This window comes from Nanorana parkeri, unplaced genomic scaffold (assembly GCF_000935625.1).
Source record: "Nanorana parkeri isolate BGI_ZX_2015 unplaced genomic scaffold, ASM93562v1 scaffold275, whole genome shotgun sequence".
In the NCBI taxonomy this organism is placed as follows: domain Eukaryota; kingdom Metazoa; phylum Chordata; class Amphibia; order Anura; family Dicroglossidae; genus Nanorana; species Nanorana parkeri.
In genome coordinates this window covers 1,043,627-1,070,286 of record NW_017306543.1, presented here as the reverse complement: position 1 = coordinate 1,070,286, position 26,660 = coordinate 1,043,627, and the positions used below count along the sequence as shown (strand labels likewise).

The 26,660-nt window shown below is 38.8% G+C and overlaps 1 protein-coding gene across 1 annotated transcript in view; it reads left to right on the top strand.

The window, feature by feature from the left end:
• Positions 1-24,916, top strand: part of EPHA10 (EPH receptor A10) — a 500,244-nt gene extending 475,328 nt beyond the window's left edge. Inside the window, exons 13-17 of the mRNA XM_018557240.1 lie at positions 7,282-7,485; positions 7,924-8,073; positions 8,857-9,050; positions 21,614-21,778; positions 24,623-24,916. Of these exons, the coding sequence (XP_018412742.1) occupies positions 7,282-7,485; positions 7,924-8,073; positions 8,857-9,050; positions 21,614-21,778; positions 24,623-24,737 (828 nt within the window). The 3' untranslated portion in view covers positions 24,738-24,916. The remainder of the gene's footprint in view (positions 1-7,281; positions 7,486-7,923; positions 8,074-8,856; positions 9,051-21,613; positions 21,779-24,622) is intronic.
• Positions 24,917-26,660: the final 1,744 nt, after the last annotated feature.

The following is a 26,660-nucleotide window of genomic DNA, read 5'->3' as shown; positions in this document are numbered from 1 at the left end:
GCATCTCAAAGTCACAGTTTACTTATTTTGAGGGATTCCCAATTCATCTACAATTGTATATAGACCTATTAGTGTTGCAGGAGCAATAAATGTGACAATGCATAATGCTTTTCTAGATTTATTTGCCTTTTTGACGTGGAATTTATTGCAGATATTCTCACAGTGTATACACTTTTTTTGGGATAAACTGTTAAAGCATTTGGTTAGGTTATTTTCACTGTCTGTTTCTCCTCTGGGGAGATTTACACCACTTTACAGTTGTCACTGAAACAGTAATAAAGGGGAAGTGACAACTGTCTATGAAGAGATTTTCTCTCACTTTGAAGAGAGTTCCTCTTATTTCCTTTTGTGTTTCTCAGACAGGAATTAAAGAGAAATGTCCCCAATTACATTTTCATAACCACCTAACCTGGAGAACATGGTTGCAGCATAGTTGCTTGTGCCATATTGAGGCTGATTTGCTAAAGGAGGTCACTCATAAACTTGTGTGAATATTCACTTTAGTTATCTAGTTATGAGAAAGTCAAATTTGTATTCACTTTAAAGTAGTATCAAACTCTCAAACTTTTTTAAATAATGAATCCTGCTCAATTAACCACCTTTTGCCCGATTGCATGCAGGAGCTGCGGGGTGTGCGCCCCCCATACCTCCGTCGCCACCGCCTCCTCGCCACCACTGTCAGTTCCGAGATCCACTGTGCCTGGTGCAGCTCTCAGTGGAGATCAAAGGAAGGTCAGTACACGATGAATGCAGTACATCACTTCCTGCATTCAGTGTCACTCTCGGTTACAGCTGCCAGTGAGAAGCTGATGAAGCAGATATCTGCTTTTATCAGCTTCTCTGGGGGTCCCTATGTTAGCATTAGGGGTCGTATAGACCCCTGATGTCTCCATAAAGAGGACCGGTCATGTGAATTGGCTATCACATTGGGGATTTCTTAGTCCCCTATGTGATAGCAATAAAGTTAGGTGTAAAAAAAGTTTAAAAAAATTAACACATAAAAAAAAAATAGAAGCTAAAAAAATATTCACAAATAAAAAACAAATGTAAAACAACACAATTTTTTATAGTCCCCGCCCCCCAAATACACACGCAAACATGCGTCGGGTTCGCCAACGTGCGAAAACGATGATTGCGCCTATTGTGTGTTACATATCGCCATGAATGTTGTAGTGAGAGCAATAATTCTAGTGCCATTAATTACTGATAACACTAAACTGATGAGCGGTAAAAGCAGGTGTTTTTTTTACAAATTTTAGGGTACTTTTTTTGTTATATAGTAAAAAATAAAAAACCCAATTGTGATTAAATATCAGCAAAAGAAAGCTCAATTTGTCCCCAAAAATTGGTATAAAATTTGTTTCAGTACAGCGTTGCATGACTGAATAACTGTCAAAGTACCACAGCGCTGAATACTGAAAAACGGCTCCACAAACACTTAGGCACAGTAAGGCAATCCACTCGCCTGCTCCCTGCTCCCTGCTCCCTGCTCCCTGTTCTCTGCTCCTCCTTCCTCCCTTCTCCAAGCTAGTAGATGGACAGTTGCTGTAGACTTCTCTGTCTCTTGTGATCTTTTACTGGAAAGTAGAAGTTCAGGAAAACTGAGCTGAGAGAGTTGAAGTCAGCTGTTCAGAAACATGAAACTTGTGTTTGGGCAAACATTTAAATAAATACTTTGCTGGGCAATGTATATTTAACCACTTGAAGACCAGGGTGTTAATTCTCCAATTATGCTCACTTTCCAGTTCAGCTATTTTGGCCTAGATTGTTCACTTCTCCTGCCTTCTCCAAACTCTTTACCCTTTTGTGAATAGACCTGTAAATACTTAATCTTGTTCAAAAATACTTTCCACGTGATTGGATAATTAAAGTCAATATTCACACTTTTGTTTGGTAAAGATTCTGACCTCTTTTAATAATGCAGCCCAATTTTCCTATTTAGCAGTGAGTCTAACGAATTATATATATACATACATATATATATATATATATATATATAGTAATTATACATGGTTTTTTATAGTCAAACAGTGAGACTGATTTACTAAAAAGTTGAGAATTTTCTCAATAGATAGTGTCAATATCTAGTTTATTTATCCAATCATGTAAAAAGAAATGTTGAAGTGGATATTCACAGAAATATGGAGATTCTCAACTCCTTTAGTAAATCAGGCCAAGTGTGACTTTTCATGTCATTTTGATAAAGTGTGTTTACATAGCTATTAAATATAGGCATGTTGCTTGCTTTGGACAAAGAGTGGGACGTGGCAAAACTATTTTCTGTCAAGCTTGTTTTACCTTACAACTTGAAACATATACTGATAAAAGGAAAAATAAGATGAAGAGCACATTTTATTTTGTTGTTTGTATTGCTGCTTTTATTTTTCATCACATAAATATAATTCTTTGGAGACGTGCATTGCTAACAATGTGTGTAGGCTGACATCCTTTATAAAGCCCTGGCTATTATCTTAGTAGAATACATCAAGGACAGTTGTCCACTTGAAACCCTGAGGCTTTTAGGCTGAATATTTGTGTGTCGCATTGGTTTGTTGTATTATTCCATTTAAAGCTAGAAAATTAAAATTCCCTCCCCTTCAGCACTTATGCAGCACATGAAAACCACAGACCTTAATAGAGAGATTGTGCTTGGAAAAAACATAAGAGGTGCAAAGAAAATAAAAGGTTGGAAGGGGGAAAACAAAAGTAAAACAGCAGAGTTTTTTGTGAGCTGATTATGACAAAGCACATAGAGCATTTACAAGACAACAAGCATATAAGCTTCAGGCTGCGTGATTGTGTAAAAAGCACATTTGTATCAGTCTAAATGCTTCCAACTATGTACTGCTTCTGCAGGTTTATGAATATGTTGTGCTGACTGGGAGCTTGTCTGTTATGTGGCATTTTATTACATTCTATGAAGTCTCCTGCTACTATCCTCTGCTATGCTAGTTATCTCATGTGGGTTTATGTAGTAGTGCAGCCAAAAGAACAATGATAATGCACAAAGCCCAGTAACCCGAATCAGTTGATCAATCAAATAGGCAAGTCTGATATTTAATGCACAATATGAAGTCATTAATGCAAAGGAGACTATTTATAAATAAATTGAATGTTTTTTGTATTCTCAGATAGATTAAACTAGGAATCTATTTAGTAAACATGGGCTACAATTCCAATTGTCTTCCTGTTTTTCTTATCCAGTTTTATTTGTGAACACAATAATGATCTTCAGCAAATACTGTTTTTGCAAAGTATAATTTATAAAAAAAAAAAAGTTAAAGTGCTCCTGAATAAACATTTTAAAATAGTACTGAGAAACAATATGTACAGCATATTTCAATAGTTCTTAAACCGTGTTTTATAAATAATTTATTATGTAACTGGGGTGTTATTTTTCTTATAATATTATGAATTATGACATCCGTAGATAACTATGATTTAACTGGAAGTTTTTTCCCCAAAAAAGGATGCTACTAAATTCACAATGATTATACCACTATACATTTATAGCCACTAATTTTTCCTCCTTTTTTTAACTGCTGAATGCATTCTCTTGTGCATTAAATGTTTATAGTAAAATGTCCTAAAGGCAGGTTCATATTAATAAATCAATGTATCATTTTATTGTACTGTAGATGTAGGAGGTTTTTTGGACTGGTAGATTTGGGCAAAAAAAGAGCACCATTTACTTAAAGTGCACCTGTGTCCAGACTATAGGCATTAAAAGAAAACTATGGCTAAACCCTTTTTGGCCGTAGTGCTCTTTTGGGTCATTTACAAATGTCCTCCTGTGACCAAAAACTGAGCATATAGTGGGTGGGCTATTGCCCGTTATATGCTGACAGCACGGAGCCACACTGCAGCCAGGAAGGATCCCAGCAATATTGTCGGGATCCACACCGCTACCTGATTGACAGCTGATTTTACTCTCTAGAGGCAGAACCAGCTGTTCCCATCCCCTCCCCATCTGTCCCTCCAGTCAGCACTGGAGGAATAGAGAGGGGAGGGGGGAACCCCTGCAGGGAGAGGATCGGAAACTCAGCGAGAGCTCCAATTGATGATGAGTGTATTTCACTTTCCCCATGATTCTCCTTTAAGAGGCAGATCCAGCTATACCCACACCATCCCCTGATTGTACCTCTAATGAGCTCTGGAGGAACAGAGAGGGGAGGAGGAATCCCTGTGGGGAGCAATGACTGACAGTCACCAATCTCTGCAGGGAGAGGTTCATGAACTGAGCATTCAGAGGTTTTTTATCACTCAGTTCTCAATCTATAGAGCTGTGATCCTTAAGCTTCGGCCCCAGGGCCCCTTCGGTTCTACTGAGCCCGTGAGCCCGTTCACTATAGCCCGTACAGCTCCTGAAGTCATCTCACGGCTGGCTCAGGCCACTTGCACAGACAGATCAGCATCCCTGGTTACCAGGTAACCAGGAACACTGATCTCCTTACAGCCCAACTCTCCCGGGTGCTCCGGGAGTCTCCCGCTATTAGATTGCGGCTCCCAGCAGCCCAGGAGAGACTGCCGTCAGAATAAAAACAAAAAAAAATAAGAAAAATCACCATAGGAATGCATAGCTATTGCACCCACCCACTGCTGCTGTTAATCAGCAGAGGGGACCTGAAGTTCTCCATCAGGTCCCCTCTAGTAATTTACAGCAGCAGAGAGCGGGTGCAACAGCTAGTTTGCTATTGGCTATTACAAAGTGAAATAGCCAATAGGAATCTAGCTATGCATCTCTATGACGATTTTTATTTTTTTTTAATTTTTATTCTGACTGCAGCAGAACTGCCCGGCCAATAGAAAATAGTTGGGTGGTGCTAGCTGTCACTGCTAGCTCCGCCCAATCATTTTCTATTTTATTTTTTACTACTTTTTTAACTGTTTTTCTATTCTGCTCGGTTCCACAGAGGTACTGAGCAGAACAGCCGAGCTGAATGCAGCTCGGTGGCATTCGGCTATTCACTCACTGCTGTTCGGCATCTATGAGAATAGGCTGAACAACAGCGAGTAGACTGCTGGAGGTTCGGCTTAGCCGATCCAGATGTTGGATCAGCTGAGTCGAACTCCTTCTGCACTTCGGGTCGGCTGAACATGTTGAGCATGTTCGGCTGCCCCAAAGCCAGCCGAAGCCACCAGGTGTATGGCTTATTTCAGCCGTACCAGCCTGAAGTGAATAGCCAAACAGCGTTCGGCTCACTTTGCTTCGGTCCGGGTAGTCACTCGGCTGCCTACGGCAGGTTAGTGAATAGACCGTATAGACTTTTGTTTCAGAGGATGATATTTGGGATTTTCATTGATTTGGGGGTGAATTGTTTTTTATGCATTTTATGTTGATGGAGCCTTTTTTTCTAGGTTGGATGTTAAACTGGAGCATTCACTTGTTACTGTCCATCTTTTGTTCACAGCATGCCACTGCATTGTTTGAAAGTTAAAAAAAAAACCTGAGTTCAATAACAGGGTGCACCTAAACCACCTCACATTATATCACATTTTATCACATTCAAATCACCACCCTATCCCCATAGATAGAACAAAACTTAGGCATACAAGAGGTCTATTACCCCTGAGCTAATGCTTAATAAAGTTTGAGAAATTGTCATCAGCGAGAACAAGCACAATCACAGCAAACTACTGGCCAATTTTTATCTGCCAATAAAAGTGGACTTATTAATGTTTGATGAAAAGCTTGTAATGCTGCCTAAGCTACTTAACCTTCCAGGTGGTATTACCGAATGTGGCTCGGGGTTAATTTTCATTACCAAAAGCGGTAACCCCGAGCCACACTCGGGATTACACAGCACGTTACTTACCTTGTCCACGATCCCCGCTGTGTCCTCCGGCCGATGCCGGCATCCATCTTCCGGGTTCCGTCCCTTGCGAGTGTTCACGTCGCAGGGGGGGAGGCGGAACCGGCGGGAGATTTAAAAATAAAAAAAATTAAATTAAAAAAAATAGAAACAAAAAAGTAAAAAAGAATGAAATAATCAGACCGCCAGGGAGGTTAAAAAAATACAAAAAACAAACATACTATTTTGTGGAGTTGTTGCCCCAAAGCCACATTAAAAAAAAAGTGCAATATTTTTTCGCTTTGGTAAATGCATTGGTAAATGTCCCTCATGGCAGCGCCCAGCTTCCTATGCCTTTTAATTGGAATTACTTTGACAATTATCCCTAAAAATGGGTAGAATTTAACAATAACATTTGCCTCCTTTAGGCTTCAACGGGATTTAGCTCAGTTCGGGTTAGCTGAATTCTGAGCAAAAGTCACTGAACCCTTGGGGGATCTAACCTGGGCAATTTACCCATCACTATTTCTTATAGCTTAGAAACATGTATTGTATGTTTACAACTTTTCACTTTTGAATTTCCCGCCGGCTGTGACGCTCGAAAACGAAACTAAAAGTCAGATGTCGGCTTTTAGTTTCATTTTCAAGCCGCGTACAGCAGAAGACACCGCGGGCTCGCAGGGACAAGGTGAGTGTCAGTTTTCTCTGCAGCCCCGAGTCTGGCTCGGGGTTACCGCTCCTAGCATTGAAAATTCACCCCGAGCCAGACTCGGGAATACCGCCAGGGAGGTTAAAGAGCTGCCAAGAATCTACTATCAAAGAAAAAAAAAACTAAGATTTCAGTGCCCTTGTTGCAAACTTCAAAAATGTATTTCTCTATAATGTCTATAGATACAGACATTAATCAGCGCTTGTTTTAAAGAACTATCACTGCTTGGTTAGAACATGTTAATAACTTATATGTTATACTTATAATACTCTGTGACTTTGTCCATTCCAGAGAGTCTCTTTAAAGCTCACTCCTTAACCCACTTATACCTACCTTACTGTACTCCCCTATCACTCTGTTTTTGTACTTCACCTCTATCCCTTTGTAAGCTTCATGACAGATGGTGTTAAAGCTCACACAGGGTTCATGATTTCACCCTTTCCCTCACATGGCTGTGTTTAGGCCTAGGGACTGGCCTGAGCATTTCATCATGGGAGGAGGTCACATACTCTGTAGCCAGAAGTAGTCTCCAGTGGCACAACAGAGCAGTGAAGTGAAGTGGAGTATAAGTGTGTTGGTAAATGGGCATTAAAGAGAGTTTGCTACCGTGTCCATTCAGTTGCACCAGGCAACAAAGTTCAGTAATAAAAACTTAATGTTAAAAACTATGTTTCCTAAATTGATCATAAAAATTTTAGACATATCTTGTGATGTTTGCATTATTGTTGGTCACATGATGTGAATTTTCATCTTTTTTGTAATGTATCCATTTTTCTTTAGAAACATGAGGGGCAATTCACCATTGCTCAGCTCGTTGGTATGTTGACTGGTATAGCTTCAGGAATGAAGTACCTGACAGAGATGAGCTACATTCACAAGTGCCTTGCTGCACACAAAGTCCTAGTCAACTCTAACCTGGTCTGCAAAATATCAGGATTTCAACATATTCAAGATGATAAACTTGATACGGTGTATTCCACCATGGTACGGAATTCAAATGTAAGAAAAACTTTATTACATATTTTAGTATAGCTAGTCAGTATTATAACTTGAGGTAAAACGGAGCTTATACTTGCTTTTACTAATATCTGTTATCATTATTTGATAAAGGATCTATGTGAACCTGAATTATAAAGAGTTCTTATTCTATTGGCTAATTGATATTTATATGCATTCCATAATATTCAGTGCATTTAGCAGGGAACAGTGAGGGTAATGTAAATTGCAGTAATGCAAAACAATCAGGTTTAAGTTTTCTATACTATTCACTCTGCAATATGTCTTGTGATAGTATTGAATATTGTAATATAATATAAATAATTTAAAATTTAAAATATTATGTTTTGATTGTGTTTCCTAATTTGTGTTTTGACCATTATTTGCCCATAACAGTGATTACTCTTTGCATTTGGAATGTTGCAGGGTAGAAAGAGCACAGTTTTATGGACAGCACCAGAAGCAATTCAATATAATCGCTACAGTACTGCCAGTGATGTATGGAGCTTTGCTATAGTAATGTGGGAAGTCATGTCTTATGGTGAAAGACCCTACTGGGACATGTCTAATCAAGATGTGAGTTGCCATATATTATATATTATCTAGATGCATGTCTAAGGCTATGGATATTGTCTGTGGATTGCAAGGTCTGGCTACACGAACCTGGATATAGTAGAAGAGGTTTTCACACCTACGAGCACCCTGAACATGTTTTCATACATTAGAAAGTAAAATATATGAATGTTTCATGCATAAAGTACAGAGCAGACATGTGCAACTGGTGTTTTATGGGCCGCATGCAGTTCCTTCTCTGAAGTCCTCAGTTGTTTAAGGCTCAAAAAAAGACAAACAAACAAATGCACCCCAGCTGTTCTCTAGTTGATCAACTACACTTTCTAACACCATTTTCCAGCTAAATACTTAAGGAAATGTTTTATGGTCCCTTTATCTGGGACGAAATATCGTAAATTGCAATTTTTACTATAATATTTATTTCCAAAATGTAATTTTTTTCCTGGAATTAAGTAGGTGTGGCCCACACTAGACACAATGTGAACCCTTGAAGATTAACAGGGTTATTCACAAAAGGGTGAAGAGTTTGGAGAAGGCAGGAGAAGTGAACAATCTAGGACAACATAGCTAAACTGGAAAATTATCCAATTCAGCTCACTTTCCAGTTTAGCTATTTTGGCCTAGATTGTTCACTTCTCCTGCCTTCTCCAAACTCCTCACCCTATTGTGAATAACCCCCTTAGTTCTCTTGATTCGGCTCACTTTTTCATTTGAGATTAGCATGTATGGTTTGGAGAGACAGAGAAAGGGAATTTTGAATGTGTAATTTATGTTTTATTACCAAAGGTAATCAAAGCCATAGAAGATGGATTCCGACTTCCAGCACCAGTGAACTGTCCACCTGCTCTCCATCAGCTGATGTTAGATTGCTGGCAGAAGGACAGAAATGACAGACCAAAATTCACTCACATCCACAACATTTTATCCAAACACGGGCAGAGCCCTGAGAAATGCCAGTCTGCAACATCCACAACAACAAGGTGGGTATTTTCTTCTAGTTGTTTGTAAAATGTACTGCTCATTGAAACCCTGGTGGAGACTAATGCCTGATGTGCACTATGGTTTACAACGTAAAGAATTTAATGTTAACATTACACACCAAAGTCCTAAAGCTGGCCTTGTGACTAAATTATTAGAAGGGCATGTACAACTGTCTTTTAAAGCGTTAATGTTAATTGTTATTTAACAATATTTATTTTAATAATACTTTAAAGCTGAAGTTTAATCTGTTTATATTTTGTCTTCCCTGGTCCATGTCCCTCCTGCTCATCAACATGCCCATAAAATGTAAAATTTCTGTTTTCATTACATACCTTATTTTTTTAGACCTAGTGACATCTTCTCTGGGAGGGGCCGGCAGGGTGCTGTACATAGCTCCCCAAAAAACATCATAGCACCCTGACTCAGTACTTCTCTCAAGAGCTCTCAATCCTGATGCAAACAGTGGCCTGGCTCTCGGGAGGAGTTTTGAAAATATCAAAATGCCTTAATGGGTAGATAGCAGTCTGGTGGAGTGGACATTGCTAGGCAGATTGCATTTGCATGCAGATCACCCTAGGTAATGCTCAGATGTGATTCGGAGCCTCCATGATTAAAAGAATTGAAAACCAATGAATAAAATGAATGGGCTAGGGACAGTGATACTGGGGAAGAAAGGGCCTGAGCAGGGGCGTAACTATAAATCACAGGGCCCCATAGCAAAATTTTGTATGGGGCCCTGTGATTTCTAGTTATGCCCTTGCAGAGCCCACCTGATATCACAAACAGTCCACCTGAGAGTGACCCTGCAGAGCCTGCCACCGACTCTCTATGGTGGGCTCTGCAGGGTCTCAGGTGGGCTGCACACCTCTTACCTGTCAACCCTGATCCGCGGTCTGCCTCCATGGATGCTGGCAGGCCCCACCTCCTCCAGCGCCGGGCCCCCGCCTCCTCTTCCGTCCCTGGGCCCCGCTTCCTCCATCGCCAGGCCCCACCTCCTCTTCCATCACCGGGCCCCGCCTCCTCTTCCATCGTCAGTCCCACCTCCTCCTCCGTTTCTGACACAGGGTCCCGCCTTCCTCCTCCACAGCTCCTGGCTGTCACTGACTCAGCAGCGTATGTCAGGAGGAAAGCGCCGCTGCACAATTCACTGACAGGTTGTTGGTGATCTAACAGTGGCAAATTCTTCCTCACACCTGCCAGTGACAGCCAGCAGCTTGAGATGCCATAGCGACTCACGCGGGCCGCACGGCATCAGGGGGATGTCCTGGCTGGGCCTTCCTGTGCCCCATGCCCCATAGCGGCCGCCTGGGTCGCTATGGCTATTGTTACGCCACTAGGCCTGAGGATGCTGAATATCCACCATCCCTCCATCATCTGGCTTGCTGCAGCTTCTAATGAACACTAAGTGAAGCTTACAGTATGCAGAGCAATATGAGTAATCATTTTCAGTATAGGAGAAGAGCCTATACACGTATGTAAGACTGAATCTAAAGCTAGATTTCAGCTTTAATAACGGATTCTTTGTTAACTAAGTATCTCTGGCTATTTCAAGAATTTGTAATGTGCTAGTACAACTCTTCAGCGCTGGACTACCATTATCCAACATATATATGGGTCAGTTTTTCTACTGTATTAAAGTTTAAATTAAACATCTCTTGTTCTTTGAAAGTGTAAAATATGATACTGCTTCAGGTTAAAGGAGACAGGCAATTATTTTTATTGTAGATATTGAATTTCCCAAAAGTTTATAGCTGGTCTTTTTAAAGTGGTCTTGACCATGCCTTGCACTGTTACAAGGACACCGAAATAATACAGTACTTTTTATTTTAAGGAAGTATTAAATCATATAAGTTATGGAACTAACAGGTGATTTTTCTTGTAATTTGCTGTACTAGAAAAGATGATTTATGTAACATCTTAGAATCCTTTTTAGTTTTGTGAACCTGAATATGGCAGCTTTTAGTAGTTATAGATATAGTTATGGGAACAAAAATATTTACTCACTCAAACTGACTTCTACTTATCCCTTCAGTCTATAATGTTTTCAACATTGAACACAAATGCACTGAAACAATTATTCCCCTCTTTTGGCTGATCCCAACCAAAATATGTCATTCTCATTGAAGGCAGTTTTTCCAGCATGTAGTGACCACTGATACAGGTCTTTGTCATGTTGGACTGGGTGTTCATATAATTTAAAATTTATTATGTAGCGCCCCACTGACTCCCTGAGGCCTGAGATGGATGTCCAAAGGGTAGAGAGGGCCGACATCGCACTCTCAGGGGTAGATCCTTAGTCAGTGAAGCGGAATGAGATCAAGAAAGTTGGGCGCCAGTCACTTTAAGTGCCTTTTTAAATGCTTTATTGAGAACAGAATAACTGGGAGAGAGGGTTTATGGTTTCAGACAGCCATAGCATAAATAGTACAGACACCAGACTCACCAATCCCTTCAGACTTCCACAGTGGAGAATCATCAGGAGCACAGGCTGACACTGGGTAATAGAGCAACAGCTCAAAGGGGACACGCATGAAATCTTCCATAGGAGAGACTTGTTCTTGAGGTCTATATTAGCAACTGGCACCTCCTGTAGTCTTAAGGCTTCTCTGGCTCTCTTCCTCAATCAGTTCCAGACCCCTCCAGGGTTCATGTGTGGCCTCCCCCAGGCTGGAGTCAGGCTAAGCACGGGGGTGGACTGGAACTGAGCACATTGCAATCCCCTGAGCATATATGCCCTCCCCCAGCATGCAGCAATGGCAATGAAACTCCCACTGATTGGCTGGTGTTCCCGGGGCGCCAGGGAGAGTTAGCTGTTTGGAGATCAGTGTCCCTGGTTAGCAGGTAACCAGGGACGCTGATCTCACTGCAAGTAGCCGGAGCCAGCTGCAAGATCACGGCTGGCTCCGCCCAGCTGTCAGAAGCAGGCTGTCGGCCGGCCGCTCGGCCAGCTTCGGCTTTCAGCACGGCTCAGCCGAGCTGATGCATATGCGTTCGGCTCGGCTGAGCCGCTTGGCCATGATCGGGAGCTGTACGGGCTATTGTGAATAGCCCGTACAGTACCCCTTCAGTTCTACTGGGGCCGAAGCTAGCCGAAGGATCGGCCGAAGCTACGGCCAGATCCTTCGGCAGCTTCGTGAATAGACCCCATAGACATTCAAAATGTTCTCTCATTGACTGCCACACAATGTAACAGGTTCACACGCCACTCAGGCAGGTACAATCAATAACAGAACACCAGGAATTAACCAAATAATAGCCAACTATAAATCAGCCAGACTGATTACAGCTCTAGCAATGGTACATTTCCAGTAGCCACCCCACAAAAGGTGGTAGGGACCACACTTACATAATTATTTTAACTGTGTGTAATTTCAGTCACTAAAATCACATAGGTTTAATACATTAATGTCCTTTCAAAGGTTGTTTTAAGTCTTTCCAAATCTACATCTTTCATTAACACAATCCCTCTGATCCTGCCATGAAGGTTCTTGCTCAGGCATTTCCTGGTATAGTGTGAGAACACTTTGTTCCTGTCTCCCAACTGTACCCCTGTGTTGTCAGCCTGTCTGGTGGAGTTCATTAATGGTCATTTTAACACATTACACCATGTACAACACAGGCATGGCCCACTGTTATCACTATCAGGGAACCCACCCTGAGAAATGGCATGCAGTCATAAATGGAGTACATGCATGTGAATAGGAAGTTGCTGTAAGAAGGCTGCAGGAGGTCAGCAGTGTCATTCGGGTAAGAATGACATCTACTCTTGACTGTTAACACACTAAATAAAAGTGTTTGTAAAGTGTGTATAGCCTCTGTGAATTGCTATGCCCGGCTAAAAAGTACCACCGATGGTGAGTTTGACTAATAAATTGGGTCCTATCCTACTTGTAAATTATTACTAGATGGTTTTATTTGCAATGGGGCCCAGATGTTCCTTATAAACAGCTGGATGGGTATCATTATATACACATTTCGGATTTATATTTGTTCAGCATATTTGCCTTTAATGATTTGTACTTAACATAGTTCAATGTCTTATTTACATAGAAATTTCCGATAACAGTAAAAAAAGATGTGGCAGAACTGATTGCTTAACTCAGGCTATAAAGACCTCACATGTGCTTCATGTCCACTAGTGTTAGATGGCCAGTGTTGGCCATCTTTCCTGCAAATAAGCTGTCCAGCCGAGCAATGTTAAGTCAGTCTTGTGAATCAGACCTTTTAGAGCAAAGCTTTATAGCATAATCTGTTTTCACATTGGTCGCTTCATACAGCTGAGGATCCTGCTGGCTTTTTATGTTGTTGGTATTACTTGAGACTAAATCTCACCTGTTACTGAAACATTTATTAGTGTAATATCTGTGTGATCTAATACGGGTCAGTTGCTTTCTGCCTGTCTTGCTCTCTCCTGCTTGATATTTTTTTTTTTCATCATCAACATGCACATCTGCAGTGGTCCAGAGGTTGTGCTGTACACAAATCGTATTCCCAGCTGGAGCGTTATCAAGTTAAGTAGAGAGTGTAAGATTTCCAGAACAAGCAAGACCTGAAATGATTATCGCTAACATTTGCTGATGCAGCACTGCTGCAATAGAAGCAAAGCTTCTCTATATCCAAAGACCGTTTATAAATCCATCACTCGAAAAGGAAATTACTTACATTTTCCATTTTTCAGAGAAATATATTTATGGCAAAGAAGAGTTACATAAGCCTTCATGTGTGTTTGCCTTATTGGGTTGCAATGCATTACATTGTGTATCTTTATTTTCTGTGCATCAGTTCAAAAGACTATTATTATAGTCTGAAGAATTCATTAGCATAACCCATGCATGCCAAATGACTGCATTTTATTACAAATGTATTTATTGCTTCCAAAAGCCTGAACTCTTCACTTATATTACAAGCTTTCAGACATTTACTGACCCATCCAACAACTAAATATTGGAACTGCATTCACTAGCTGCATAATGATTTAAAGGAACATCCTAATATGCTTTCTGGTTTACACACAAATTTACAGTATATTTCAATGTTTAAAGGGGAAGTAAGATTTTTACCCTATATAAGCCTGATGTTTTATTCAAAATATATGAATGTGACTATGTGTACAATACCCTGCTTTTCATTTGAATATTAACCACCTGCCGTCCATTGGTCGTACCAAAACGGCAGGATGGGAGCCTTGCAGATGCGGGTGGGCTTTTTAAGACGTCCCTTCCTGCCCCGTGGGGAAACTGTCAAAAATGTAAACAGCCAGCGATGTTTATCTTACAATACAAGCACAGTACAATACAATACAATACTAATGTCCTAATAATACAAGCATTCAGGCGTCTATAGAGACTGATACATTTACCATGCTTGGTATGTGTCAAACACTTCAGTGCTGTTGCCTGCAGATGTGTTAAAAATGGCCCAGATTGCTGTGGAGTGACCCTGTGGATAATAGCAGTGACCTGCACTCATGTGTCAGTGCCATCCTGTGGAATAGGAGGATTGCTTCCTCCACTCCTCTGCAAGCTGTCCCTGCCCCTGAGTAACATCCTGCCTCACTGATGTTTTGCCTCTCCCACACTTTCCTCCTCTACACTCTTTGGCACCCAGATACAGTCTGGTATAAGCAGCAGGAAACAGTGATGGCAATCACTTCTCCCTTTCATCTATGCTTCTAGTGCTCTGTTCCTCCACATTGGATAACAATAATTCTTAAGCACCCTCCTGCATCAAGTTACTTATTCAGCTGACTCCTCCATGCCTGTTTGTAGGGCAACATGGGAATATTGATGTGTAAACGAAGCAAATTTTTTTATAACATATTTTATTACATTTTTATACAACAGTATAAAATGTAGCTGATGTAATAAGTCAGATAAAATGCATCAGTATACAGTCAAAGTATTGCAGAACCAAGCAAATTTTGGTTCATGGGACACTATGTAATCTGAGCAAAATCCACAAAGCCCAAACATAGAGGTGAACCTCATTAAGTCTATAAGTGGGGAATCTTTTATTTTCTTTTAATGTGGCTTGATGTGTCCTTTCTTTTAATTTTTGTCAGGGTCAATCACTTATTCTGCATAAATATTTCTGTTTGATTATGGTGCCTTGGCACTAAGGAAACCCAACACCCAATGTTTCTGCAGGGAGTTCCCAGTTCCAAGTTCTGTTGGATTACAGTGCTTTGGAACTCATCAATGCCAATATGTCCAATGATTCTGTCTCCAGCCTTGGAAAAAAGAGACTGCAATTTATAATTTTCAGATGAAATCTGCTTGATCTCCCCCTCTGAATTTACATCCTAGCAAGAAAAAAGTAGTACATTCTGTCCAGCAAATCTGTAGGTTTTTTTTGGTCTACCATCTTAGAAAAAATACACTGCAATCTTAGAATTTCAAAAGACATCTGCCTATTCTTTCCCTGTATCCTAGCAAAAATAAAACTTACACTGAAGTACACACTGTCCCGAAAATCTGCACTTTTTCTGTCTTCAGTCACAAACAAAATGTACACCATTTTTTAATAGCCTGATAAAACCTACCTGGTCTATCCCTCTTCTATTGTGGACTTTTAAAAAAGCTTACTTGTTGTACAGAGTGTCAGTTCAATATTTTTGCCTCTTGACTATGACATAATTAACTGTTTTCACAATAAAAACTGCTTAATATATTCCTAATACACAGTGGCCAGGTAAAACTGCTTACAAATTGTATAGAATCACTACACATTATTTCTGGCTGCTGTTTTTGAAATAACGCACTTTCATTATTTCTTGATAATTATTACTCATCTCTCCTTCCTACATTGCTGGCTAGTGCCCAATCAAATTGCTTACATACCCACCAGCCACTGTGCTGTATGTCTGGCTATAGTCTCTGCAACATGGCAATGTAATTTTTATTTCAGCATAACAACTGCCACAATCTCTGCAATGTGAGTTTGTGATTCTGAGGCAATATAGTGCACTCTGTGTTGACATTTTATTAAACTTTCTACACAATACAGTGTTATGCTGAAAGGAAGATCACAAGATGTTGTTTTCTCACTGCTTGGCAATTGTTATGAAGTTTAGCAATTAAGCGAAATTAATATTAAGAAATTAATATTTTATTCCAAAGTGCATACCTTTTCATTAAGTTTATATTGAATATGCCTGCTCCTTCCACCAGTCAATTCTGGCCTATTACTGATACACATTTTTTTTTTAATTTAAATTCATAATTTAAAAAATGTCATAATAAAGCCTTTTTTGTATGCAAATCAGTCATGATGGGTTGCTTCTTCTATATGTAAGCCAAGAAATAATGTAAAAGTACCAAGTTATGTGATGTCAGAATGCGGTATAGCTGATGTTGTCCCAGAGAATTGTACTGCTCTGTAAAATATGTATGGATTAAAGGCATCCCACATGAAAAAAAAAACACGTTCCCCCTGCTAGTCACCACCTCCCCATGTGCTTTGTTATAGATTTTATTGCCTATTAGCCATGAAAATTAGTCTTAATTAGTCTTTAGCAATATGGTCTCCACCACAAAATTGGCTGGGATGCATGAGATGTTACAAGTCACTGTACTACTGGGAAATGTATAACATTCAATCAAAACAAAACTTGTTATTGTCAATAAGCCACATTTTCCTGTGCATTTTTACATCTGACCAAATGTAGACAACCTTTTTGTAAAAGATATAGAGACTGAGAAGATCTATCTAATCTCTGGCCTTTACATTGAGTAGCACATTTTGTGCTAGGTTCTGTTTTTCTATTCAGGATAATTTTGTTCCAAAGTCTACCAAAATAAAATGTTTCTTCTGTTTAAAAAGGATAGCATCTACAGCTTTAAAACATGTAATTTGTATCCTGTTCTTCAGTCATGAAGTGCTGCACACTTTGATTACTATGAAATCTTTACAATACCTGCATTCTCTGTAATTGCTTTCAAATATTTCTTTTCGTGCTGTGCAACTGGTTTGATTTGTATAGATTGCAGCACAATAGTTCTGTGTTCTTTATACTGCTGTATAATTATGGTTAAATGCTCCCTATATGGAATAATATAATAGCAATTTCTAATATAATTACAGCTTTATAATTTTCATAGCAATTGGCTATTGGAATGTTTTTTTAGTCACTGAGTAAAGGAGAAATTGAAAACAGGATTTGGCTTCATTGTATCACAATGGATAAAAAGCTGTATGTGAAATTTATAAGGGAGATGGACAGCTGCTGCATCAAATAATTGGATTCAAAGTTGAGATCAGTGACATGAAATTTCTTTATACTAGTCAGGATTTATTCAGTTGCCTTATATAATTTACATAAATTCAGAAAGATACATGACAGATGTGTAATGTAGGAGATGAGATTCAGTTTAAGGTTTCTAACTGAAGACAACACAAGGGCAAATATATTACTATCAAGACTTATTTAATAAAAATTGAGGTTATTAAAGTAGAACTCCAATCTAATGAAATATATATGAATATTGTTTAAAGCTGTTGAAAACACCAAAAATACCAGATTATCATTTCATGTTTTTTGTGCAAAGACAGAGACACTAATATGCAGTTTTTTCAACGACCAGCTGAAAATTGTGTGCCTGTCTTCACCCTCTCCGCTATATTGTGGTGACTAACATCCTAGTTTACATAGAGCAATCCAATCAATTATAAAAGAGATTTACTCCTATTTTCACTTAAAAATCTAAAATTTTTAAGAATTCCAGAAGATTATCTATTTATCTATTTTCAAAATATGGATTTATCTCCTGTCACTCTGTTCAGCTGACCGGAACTATGACGGAGCATGTGACTCAGTTATTTACTTCTTATGTGCTTGGTAATTGGCCCACTACTGTCATATGGGGTGGAGAGGTAGCCAAGTGTTCCTCAATGTCTCACTCCAGGCTGAATAAAGTGGGTGATGAAGAAAAGGATGGTACCTCCTGCTACTGGTGAGAGAGGAATTAAAGTGAACCTATTGATATACCCTGAATGGGCAAATTAGTGGCTCACTGCAATCAGAATTCAAGTCTGAATTCAAAGCTCTGATAGGAGCTATGTGTTTCGGCTCCAGCAAACATTTTAGGGAATATTATTATGTTTGAAACAATTATGTTTGTACTAGTGTTGCCTTCAGTTAGAAACTTAAAAAAAAATCTCACCTACTAAATCTGATATCTTTCTAAAATTAATGAAAGGAAATACAACCCCAATTCCAAGTTGGGACACTGTGTAAATCTACATAACACATATTGCATTGATTTGCAAATCTCATAAACCCATATTTTATCCACAATAGAAAATTAAACTGAGAAAATGCACAATTTTAAGAAAACTATAAGATAATTTTAAAATTGATGGCAGCAACACATGTTAAAAAAGTTGTAAAAAGAGCCATGTTTACTACAGTGAAGCATTCCCTCTTCTGTAAACATCTGGGAACTTGTTTATCAGTGAAATTGGGACTGCTATTAATAGCAATATTTCAATTTTTGCTGATGATACCAAAATGTGTAGGGTAGTAAACTCGACAGACGACATACAAATATTACAAGAAGATTTGGATAAAATAGGGAGGTGGGCATCTACATGGCAGATTAGGTTTAATATTGAGAAGTGTAAGGTTATGCATTTTGGAGTTAAAAATACGACAGAGAGCTACTCAATAATGGGTGTCCCACTGGGGGAATCAGAGATAAAAAAAGATTTGGGAGTCCTAGTGGACTGTTGCCTTAGTAACAGCAATCAATGCTAGGCTGCAGCAAATAAGGCAAGCAGGGTTCTATCATGCATAAAAAGGGGGAATGTACTTTAAAGATAAATCGATAATTCTGCCCCTGTACAAAACAGTGGTCCGGCCAAATCTTGAGTATGCAGTTCAGTTTTGGTCACCGATCTACAGAATGTCCTTGAGCTGGAGAGAGTCCAGAGAAAGGTGACAAAGCTAATAAAAATTTTAGAGGACCTAAACTATGAGGTAAGACTGCAAGTGTTAAACTTGTTCACCCTTGAAAAGAGGAGACTGAGAGGGGACATGATATTAATGTACAAATAGTTTAATAGTGATGGGAGATAGAACAATAGAACTGACAGCAAACAGTAATAAACTGTTTGCTGTCAGTTCAGTCAAGAATACACAAGGCCACCACCAGAAACTGGCAGAGAAAGGGTTTAATCCTAAAAAGCGAAAGGGAAAGCTGTAAAAACGTGGAACTCTTTTCCACAGACAGTGGTATCAGCTGAGAGTATGGGATCATTCAATAACTATGTAGACACTTTTTTTAGGACACAAGATATAGGGGGGTACAGGTAATCTTAGTAACAAACATACACAAACACACACATATGCACACAAAACCCAAAGGTTGAACTCGATGGACCTGTATCTTTATTCAACCGTAACAACTATGTAAGTGAGGAGACCAGTTGCTGGAGTTTTGGGAGAGGAATGTTGTCCCATTCTTGCCTGATATAGGATTCTAACTGCTCAGCCGTCCTGGGTCTTCTTTGTTGTATTTTCGTTTCAAGATGCGCCAAATATTTTCAATTGGTGAAAGGTCGGGACTGCAAGCAGGCTAGTTTAGCACCCGGACTCTTCTACTATGAAGCCGTGCTATTGTCTTAGATGCAGTATGCAATTTAGTGTTGTCCTGCAGAAATATGCAAGGCCTTCCCTGAAAAACACTTTGGATGGGAGCATATGCTGCTCTAAAACCTGGATATATATTTCAACATTGATGGTGCCTTTCCAGATGTGCAAGCTGCCCATTCCATATGTACTGATGTACCCCTATGCAATTAGAGATGCAGGCTTTTGAGTGCTGATAACAAGCTAGAAGGCCCCTCTCCCCTTTAGTCCGGAGAACACAGCACCCACGGTTGCCAAAAAGAATGTCAAATTTTGAATCGTCTGACCACAGAAAAGTTTTCCTCTTTGGGACAGACCATTTAAATAAGCTCTGGCTCGGAGAATACGGTGGCGTTTCTGGATCATGTTCAGATATGACTTCATCTTTGCATGATGGAGCTTTAACTTGCATTTTTGAATGGCACTTCACACTGTGTTCACAGACAGTGATTTTTGGAAGTATTCCTGAGCCCATGCAGTGATGCCCATCACATAATTATGCCTTTTTTAATGCATTGCCATCTGAGGGCCCCAAGATCAAGGGCATCCAATATTACATTTTCGGCCTTATCCCTTACACACAGAGATTTCTTTTGATGATGTTGTGTATGGTAGATGATGATATATTTAAAGTCTTTGGAATTTTTATTTGATGAACATTATTCTGAAATTGTTCAACAATTTTTAGACACAGCTTTTCACAGATTGTTGAACCTCTGCCCATTTTTACTTCTGAGAAACTCTAAGATGCTCTTTTTACACCCAATGATGTTACCAACCTGTTGCAATTAACCTAATTCTAGCTCTTCCTAGTTAGTACCACCTTTTTTTGCAAGCTTTTTGTTGCCCTGTCCCAACTTTTTTGAAATGTGTTGCTGACCTCAATTTCAAAATAACCTTATTTTTTTCTTAAAATCGTACATTTTCTTACTTTAAATGTTTGAGGTTCTCTGTTTTCTATTGTGAATAAAATATGGGTTTCTGAGATTTGCAAATAATTGTATTCTGTTTTTATGTAGATTTTTGCCATTCATATAATCAAAAAGATTATAAAAATACTGACACCTTTTAAAATGTCCCTTTTCTAGTCATCACTTTATATATATAAAAAAGGAGTACATAAGAATCTTCTTTGTTTTTGTCTTGCAACATTCTCCTCTTTAATTATACAAAATGATGCCCATGGTTTAATGGGTAACTTTAACATTACACAATATTAAGTTAATATTCTAAGACAGGATACCAAACAATCAGCTTTTAAAGTAGGAGCTATTGCCTATTTTGTTCCACCATGCTTTTACAGTGTATAGAAGTTTCTACCATGTCCATCCTAAAAGACTTCTATTCTACTTGTTGCCTTGGTGGAACTTTAAAGACAATACTTTTTCTATATAAACATTCCTTAAATGTACCCTTTTTGCAAAACATTTAGAAGATCCAGTCTCATGAAAGCTTACAATCTACATTTCATTTTGGATACCAAAGGTCTGCCATGTCTTTTCTCTGAAGCTTCCCTCACAACTGTGAATGCACCTTATGTCGATTATTTAGGTTAATTGGAAATAGTATTCTGTGAGATTGACATATTCAAATTTTCATGCTGATAACATAACAGCTTTAGGAGGTATCACTTAGGCAACTTAATGAAAAGAAAACATGTGGCACTTCCAAACATGGTGTAGTTGGAATTCTGTAACAATTTGGTGGGTTATTGTTTGAGCAGATTATGTATTCACTAATTTGTAATTATAATCTATGGATCTATGAGATTGTTGAAAGAGAACTAATAGGCCAGCTAATGCTTCATGTGACTGATGTTGGCAAAGTTGCAAAGTGTTTCAGTTTTCATTTTAAATAAAAGATATAAAACTAGAAAATGTCTGCATGACACAATAACAACTAAAAGAACCGGTCATTTGCTCCTATATTTTCCAGATCACACAGCACTTCCATTCCATTAATTGAACGGACCTTTACAACTTTCCCCTCATTTAGCTCTGTGGGGGAATGGCTGCAGGCCATTGAAATGGAGAGATACAAAGATAATTTTACAGCAGCAGGATATTGCTACCTTGAGTCCGTGGCCAGAATGACAGTTCAGTAAGTTGCATGTGTTGATTTGTTACTCATTCTGAGATGTGATAGGGTGATGTAGGAATACTAACACGGGGCATTCAAAATGTAGAAGTCACATATTAATTTAATACAAACCACAGAAGTTTTCCAGCACACTTATCAGCTAGCCTGCAACAAAACATATTACATTGTCTAATAATATGCATTAAAAACAGAGGTTTTATTTTCACAACTTTTGCAAAATATGTGGAAGCCACACTGCCTTGTCATAGCTGCTCTGAGTAGTGTGGTCCTAACTCTAACGCACCATTTTTACCGCATATTGTTAAACAGTGTAATTTGTTTTGTTGCAGGATAGCTAAATAGGCTAGTTATACATTGTGCGGTTGCCAGTTTTTTTTTAGCTTGCCCATATTAATTTAACCTTTTAACCTTACTATAGATGACTTATGCCATGTTAGTCAAATAGAAGGCATTGATCAGAATGAAACACTTTGACACATTACCACATATCCCTTGTAACCCAGAAAACTATTGACAAGTCTTCAGGTTCTTCAAAGTTCTTCCCTGTGGCTGCTTTGTAGCTATTAATTAACACTGTTAGCTGCAGGATGTTTGTTACACTTGCCTTTGCACAGTTTAAATAATAAGGTTTAAAGTAAACAGATGCTGCCATTACTGACCGACTTCTGAGGACACTAGCTGCCTAGCTGTTATGTTGCCCACTGGCTTAAACACTTTAATTCAATGACCAGGAACTAGTATGTAATATCAGCCAGATGTCCTCATCTGCATACTTGTTCCAGGTCAGTAAGAGCATTTTGTAGCAAGATGATAGGTAATACAGTCAGACAGTTAGCTTTTCAGAAGAAACGGTCATATTTGATAAAATTACATCCACAAGGACTGCAATATAGGTCAAATCTGTATAGGAAGGGACAGGTGTTTGTAAATGACTGCCCTATGCTATAAAGAGAAATTAATTTAATAAGAGCAAGGTACAGTAACAATACCTTGTTTCCTCAAAACCTCTGGTTCAGAGGTTTAACCTCTGAAACATGTCAACCGGAGGAAGATCAGTGCCTAGATGGCCCTGGCTTGAACACTTACTCTTCCGATTTCTGCACCTCGTTCTATCATTTGTCCATCTTGATCCACTTGAGACCGTTTTATTCAATGCTCGTTTTTTACAAGTCGTTTGTACATTTCCAACTGTATTTTACCTTTATTAAATCTGTTTTACACTGTGGAGGCGCCTCTTTTTGCTCTGTTATTTTAAATGCATGTTTGAAAGCTTTAACACTGATAACATGTACACATTTACAGTAATATTATCACACAATCTAAATGCTAGATCTAAACATTCTCTCTGTGCTGCTCATGCTACAATTTGTCACAATCAGGTTGCGGTATAATGCAGAAAACTTCCACAGAGAAACTGTAGCACAGATAGAACAGCCATACAAATTAACCAGACTCATTCATACCTCTGTGTTGCAGTACAGTGTGTTACACAAACAATGCACTGTTTCTGCATGCATTGTAGAAGCCCACAGAAAATAACAGTAATACAAAATAAAACACTTGTGATCTAAAGCCCAACTCTGGCTTGATGCTGCTTCCTGTTTTCAGTCCACCACCATGTTTGCATTTAGGTACCGCTTGTGTCCTTTTTAAAAATTATTTATACATACTTTTTTTCTAGAATCTTTGGTTTAGTTTCATGATGTCACAGGTCCTCTTCCTCCTCTTCTTCCTATGGTGGGGGGGTGGGGATGTCCATGTAAGGACATGATACCATTGCCTGCAGCATTCTCCTTTAAGCCTATGGTGGGTTGTTTATGCTGTACTCCAAGTGGGTGGACCTGCAGGAAGTGGATCCCAGATCAGTGAGTCTGTAAAGGACAGCACTGGAGACGGTGAGCACTGCAGCGAGAACTGTATTTGTTATTTTGAATCCTGACCCTAAAAAGAAAAAGCTCTGTATTGATCCACATATTTTGCTTCGCTGATGCTACAGCTACAATTTCCTCAGTACCAGATCAAAGACATCAAGGGAATTAGCCAACAAATCTTAGGAATTAGAAAATACACTCTTTCCCTATCATCTTAAAATGAACCAATATTTTGCCATTTTTGACAAAGCAACAAGTTTATTATAATTACTCTATCCCTGAATGCACAAACTCACATTTTCTTTGTTCCCCTTTGCTTTTATTCAGCAAAGCAAACTTTTTTGTTTGACTTTTTTTAAGGTTCTAGTATCTCCAGCAGACCTTACATGGGGCTAAATACTCTCCCTGCCCTATGTTACAGTGCTGGGCCAATCAACAACAGCCAGTACTGCCATATGGTGTAACTCACATGTTTCACATGGGGGGCATTTATGCAAATATGTTACTTTGCCTTGTATTGTCCTCTCCCATCACCAATCTTTTTTGAGAATATTAGTTATCTGGCTGCCATACTAAAGCTTTGGCATTAACAATTTTTGAATCACTAATCTGCAACAAGAATAGGGAGTATGAAATTCAACACCTATTTCCAATATGCTTGTTCTGAGTATTGATTCAGAAATATCAAAGTCAGACACAGCTAGGCAGCATGCATTATGGAAAGAAGCAGTCCAGCAATGAGAGTCCCCAGTTTTCTCTCATGACAGATGTACAAGAAAATTTAGTAGGGAGAGTGAAACTCTCTCCTAATGGTTGCTGTTGTTGGGCTGTTCTGGGTATAGAGATCCCCCTCCCCCGAGTTCATGAGAAATTCATTCAATCTGGTGATTTCTACAAAAAATAAACATGTAAGTTTTCAGTTGACTGACACTTCAAGTGATACCACTCTAAATATTTGTGCTTTCTTCTACAGGGATGTTATGAGCTTAGGAATTACCTCTTTGGACCACCAGAAGACCATACTTAGTGGAATTCAGACCTTACGTGCTCAAGTTCTACAAATGCATGGACGAGGAGTGCAAGTGTGACCTGAGGATGCTAAGCTAGTTCTAGGACACAGAAATCCAAAGGGTGAGCTGTACAGCCCCCTAATCTGGCCAAGAAAAAAAGAGGAGAAACAGAAATGAAAAAAACCTACTGAGGCGGAAAACATAACTAGGAGCAATTTGGAGCCAACATTTCTCTTAACTCCCTGAAAGTAATTGTTGTGTTGCCAAGTATGTCTGATATTCTACTATGATCCATGTAATAGGGAAGTTCTCTTACAATGGGAAAATGGTGTACCTGGCTGTGTATTCACAATGACTGCCTCAAATGGCAAAACTAGACATATTTTAGTAGCCTTTTATCAGGGCCATGTGTCTGTATGAAGCATTGGCATACAGGGTGAGCTGGAAAAGTGTGCACTCATTTTTTACATGGGGTAAATTGTTGTAATATTGTGGTGCAAACTACTCCATTAACTATAAGTACTTAAGTATTTTTCTAACAGGAACTGTGTTGTACTGACTCCCATAAATAGCTTTTATTTTTACAGAATGTAAAAAAAAGACGTTTTTTATACCACATCAAGTGTCCAAGTGATATGTGTTTGGTGCAGAAGTGCTAGTCTTTTTCTTTTCTCCTCCTTACTAAGCACTTTTTGCTCAGCGGCATTAAATGATGGCATCTCTCTCTCATGGGGCAAATGCGATGAAGCCGAAGTGGTGCAATTTGTCTTGTAGTTGAAGTTCAAAGAGAGCAATTGCTTACTTTGCAAAGGTTTGTCTGACAGATTTTAGCAGTGGGAAGGTGAGATGGCAAACTAAATGGATAGAAAAAAACAACAACAAAGCAGTTGTAAGCTTTTGTAGAGACTTGATTTGAAATATAAAAAACACATATGAATCATGGGTAAGTGATATTATTGCACCTCTTGGAAAAGATTGTGCCAACCTAATGGAATAATAGACAGGGTATGCTTAATGGCATCCAAATCATAATGTGTTAATACATTACAATATAATTTATACACATTTTGTTTTTAAAGATTTTATCTATCTATCTGATTTTAGATACAATACAATTCATTTCTTGATAACTTCATATGGCTGCATAGGAGACATTTTCCTAAAGCAGCTCCAACAAGGTTTTTTGTTGGAGCTGCTTTGGGAAAATTTCCACTTATTAATGATGATGGTTGTGTCATTGGGGGTCTCTTTTCTTGCTCCTGCCAATAACTCAATTTAATTCGGAGCATGTCATTTTGTTTAACCTATCTGCTTTTATGTTCAGGGAAAGTAATGGTTGACTGGCCACCACTTCTCACTGCCATTTGCCGTTCACTTGATACAATATACAGTAATTATTAGTGAAGAGTACCTAACAGTAGAAGAAGATGAAAGTGATTCCTGTTACTTATAAGAGAAAAGTGAGCCTGCAATAATCTAACATTCTTTATCTATCCAGCTAACTTAATGTTGTACTCAAGTCCTTTTAAGACAGGAATATCAAACCTAAATTGTATTTTAGATCAAATTAAGGCAGATAATTCAGCACTAAGGGTTTAAAAAAAAGTAATAATATAACATCACTTCAGGTATCGGTATAAAAAAAGTTTTAAATATTTAGTAACTGATTTCTGTATTATTTGACTGCAACTTGAAGTTACAAAAGAAACAATATTTTACTATTAATTTAATAAGTATTCAACCTAAAAATGTATGCAGTAAAATGTATATTTGTAAAGCCTAAATCCAGTCAACTGGGAAAAAAATTACCTTGCAATACCACCCCCTCCACATTGCAAGAGTTAATTTGCTTGTTTTGTCTACAGGGTAATGAATAGGTTTAAATACTTACCTTATTATGTGCTCCCCTGGCAGCTGGTGCTCTTCTCTGCTCTATGACATTCCACTTATACAGATGGGCACTGTGGACAGGCCCTGCGAATGGGCACTATGGACGGGCAC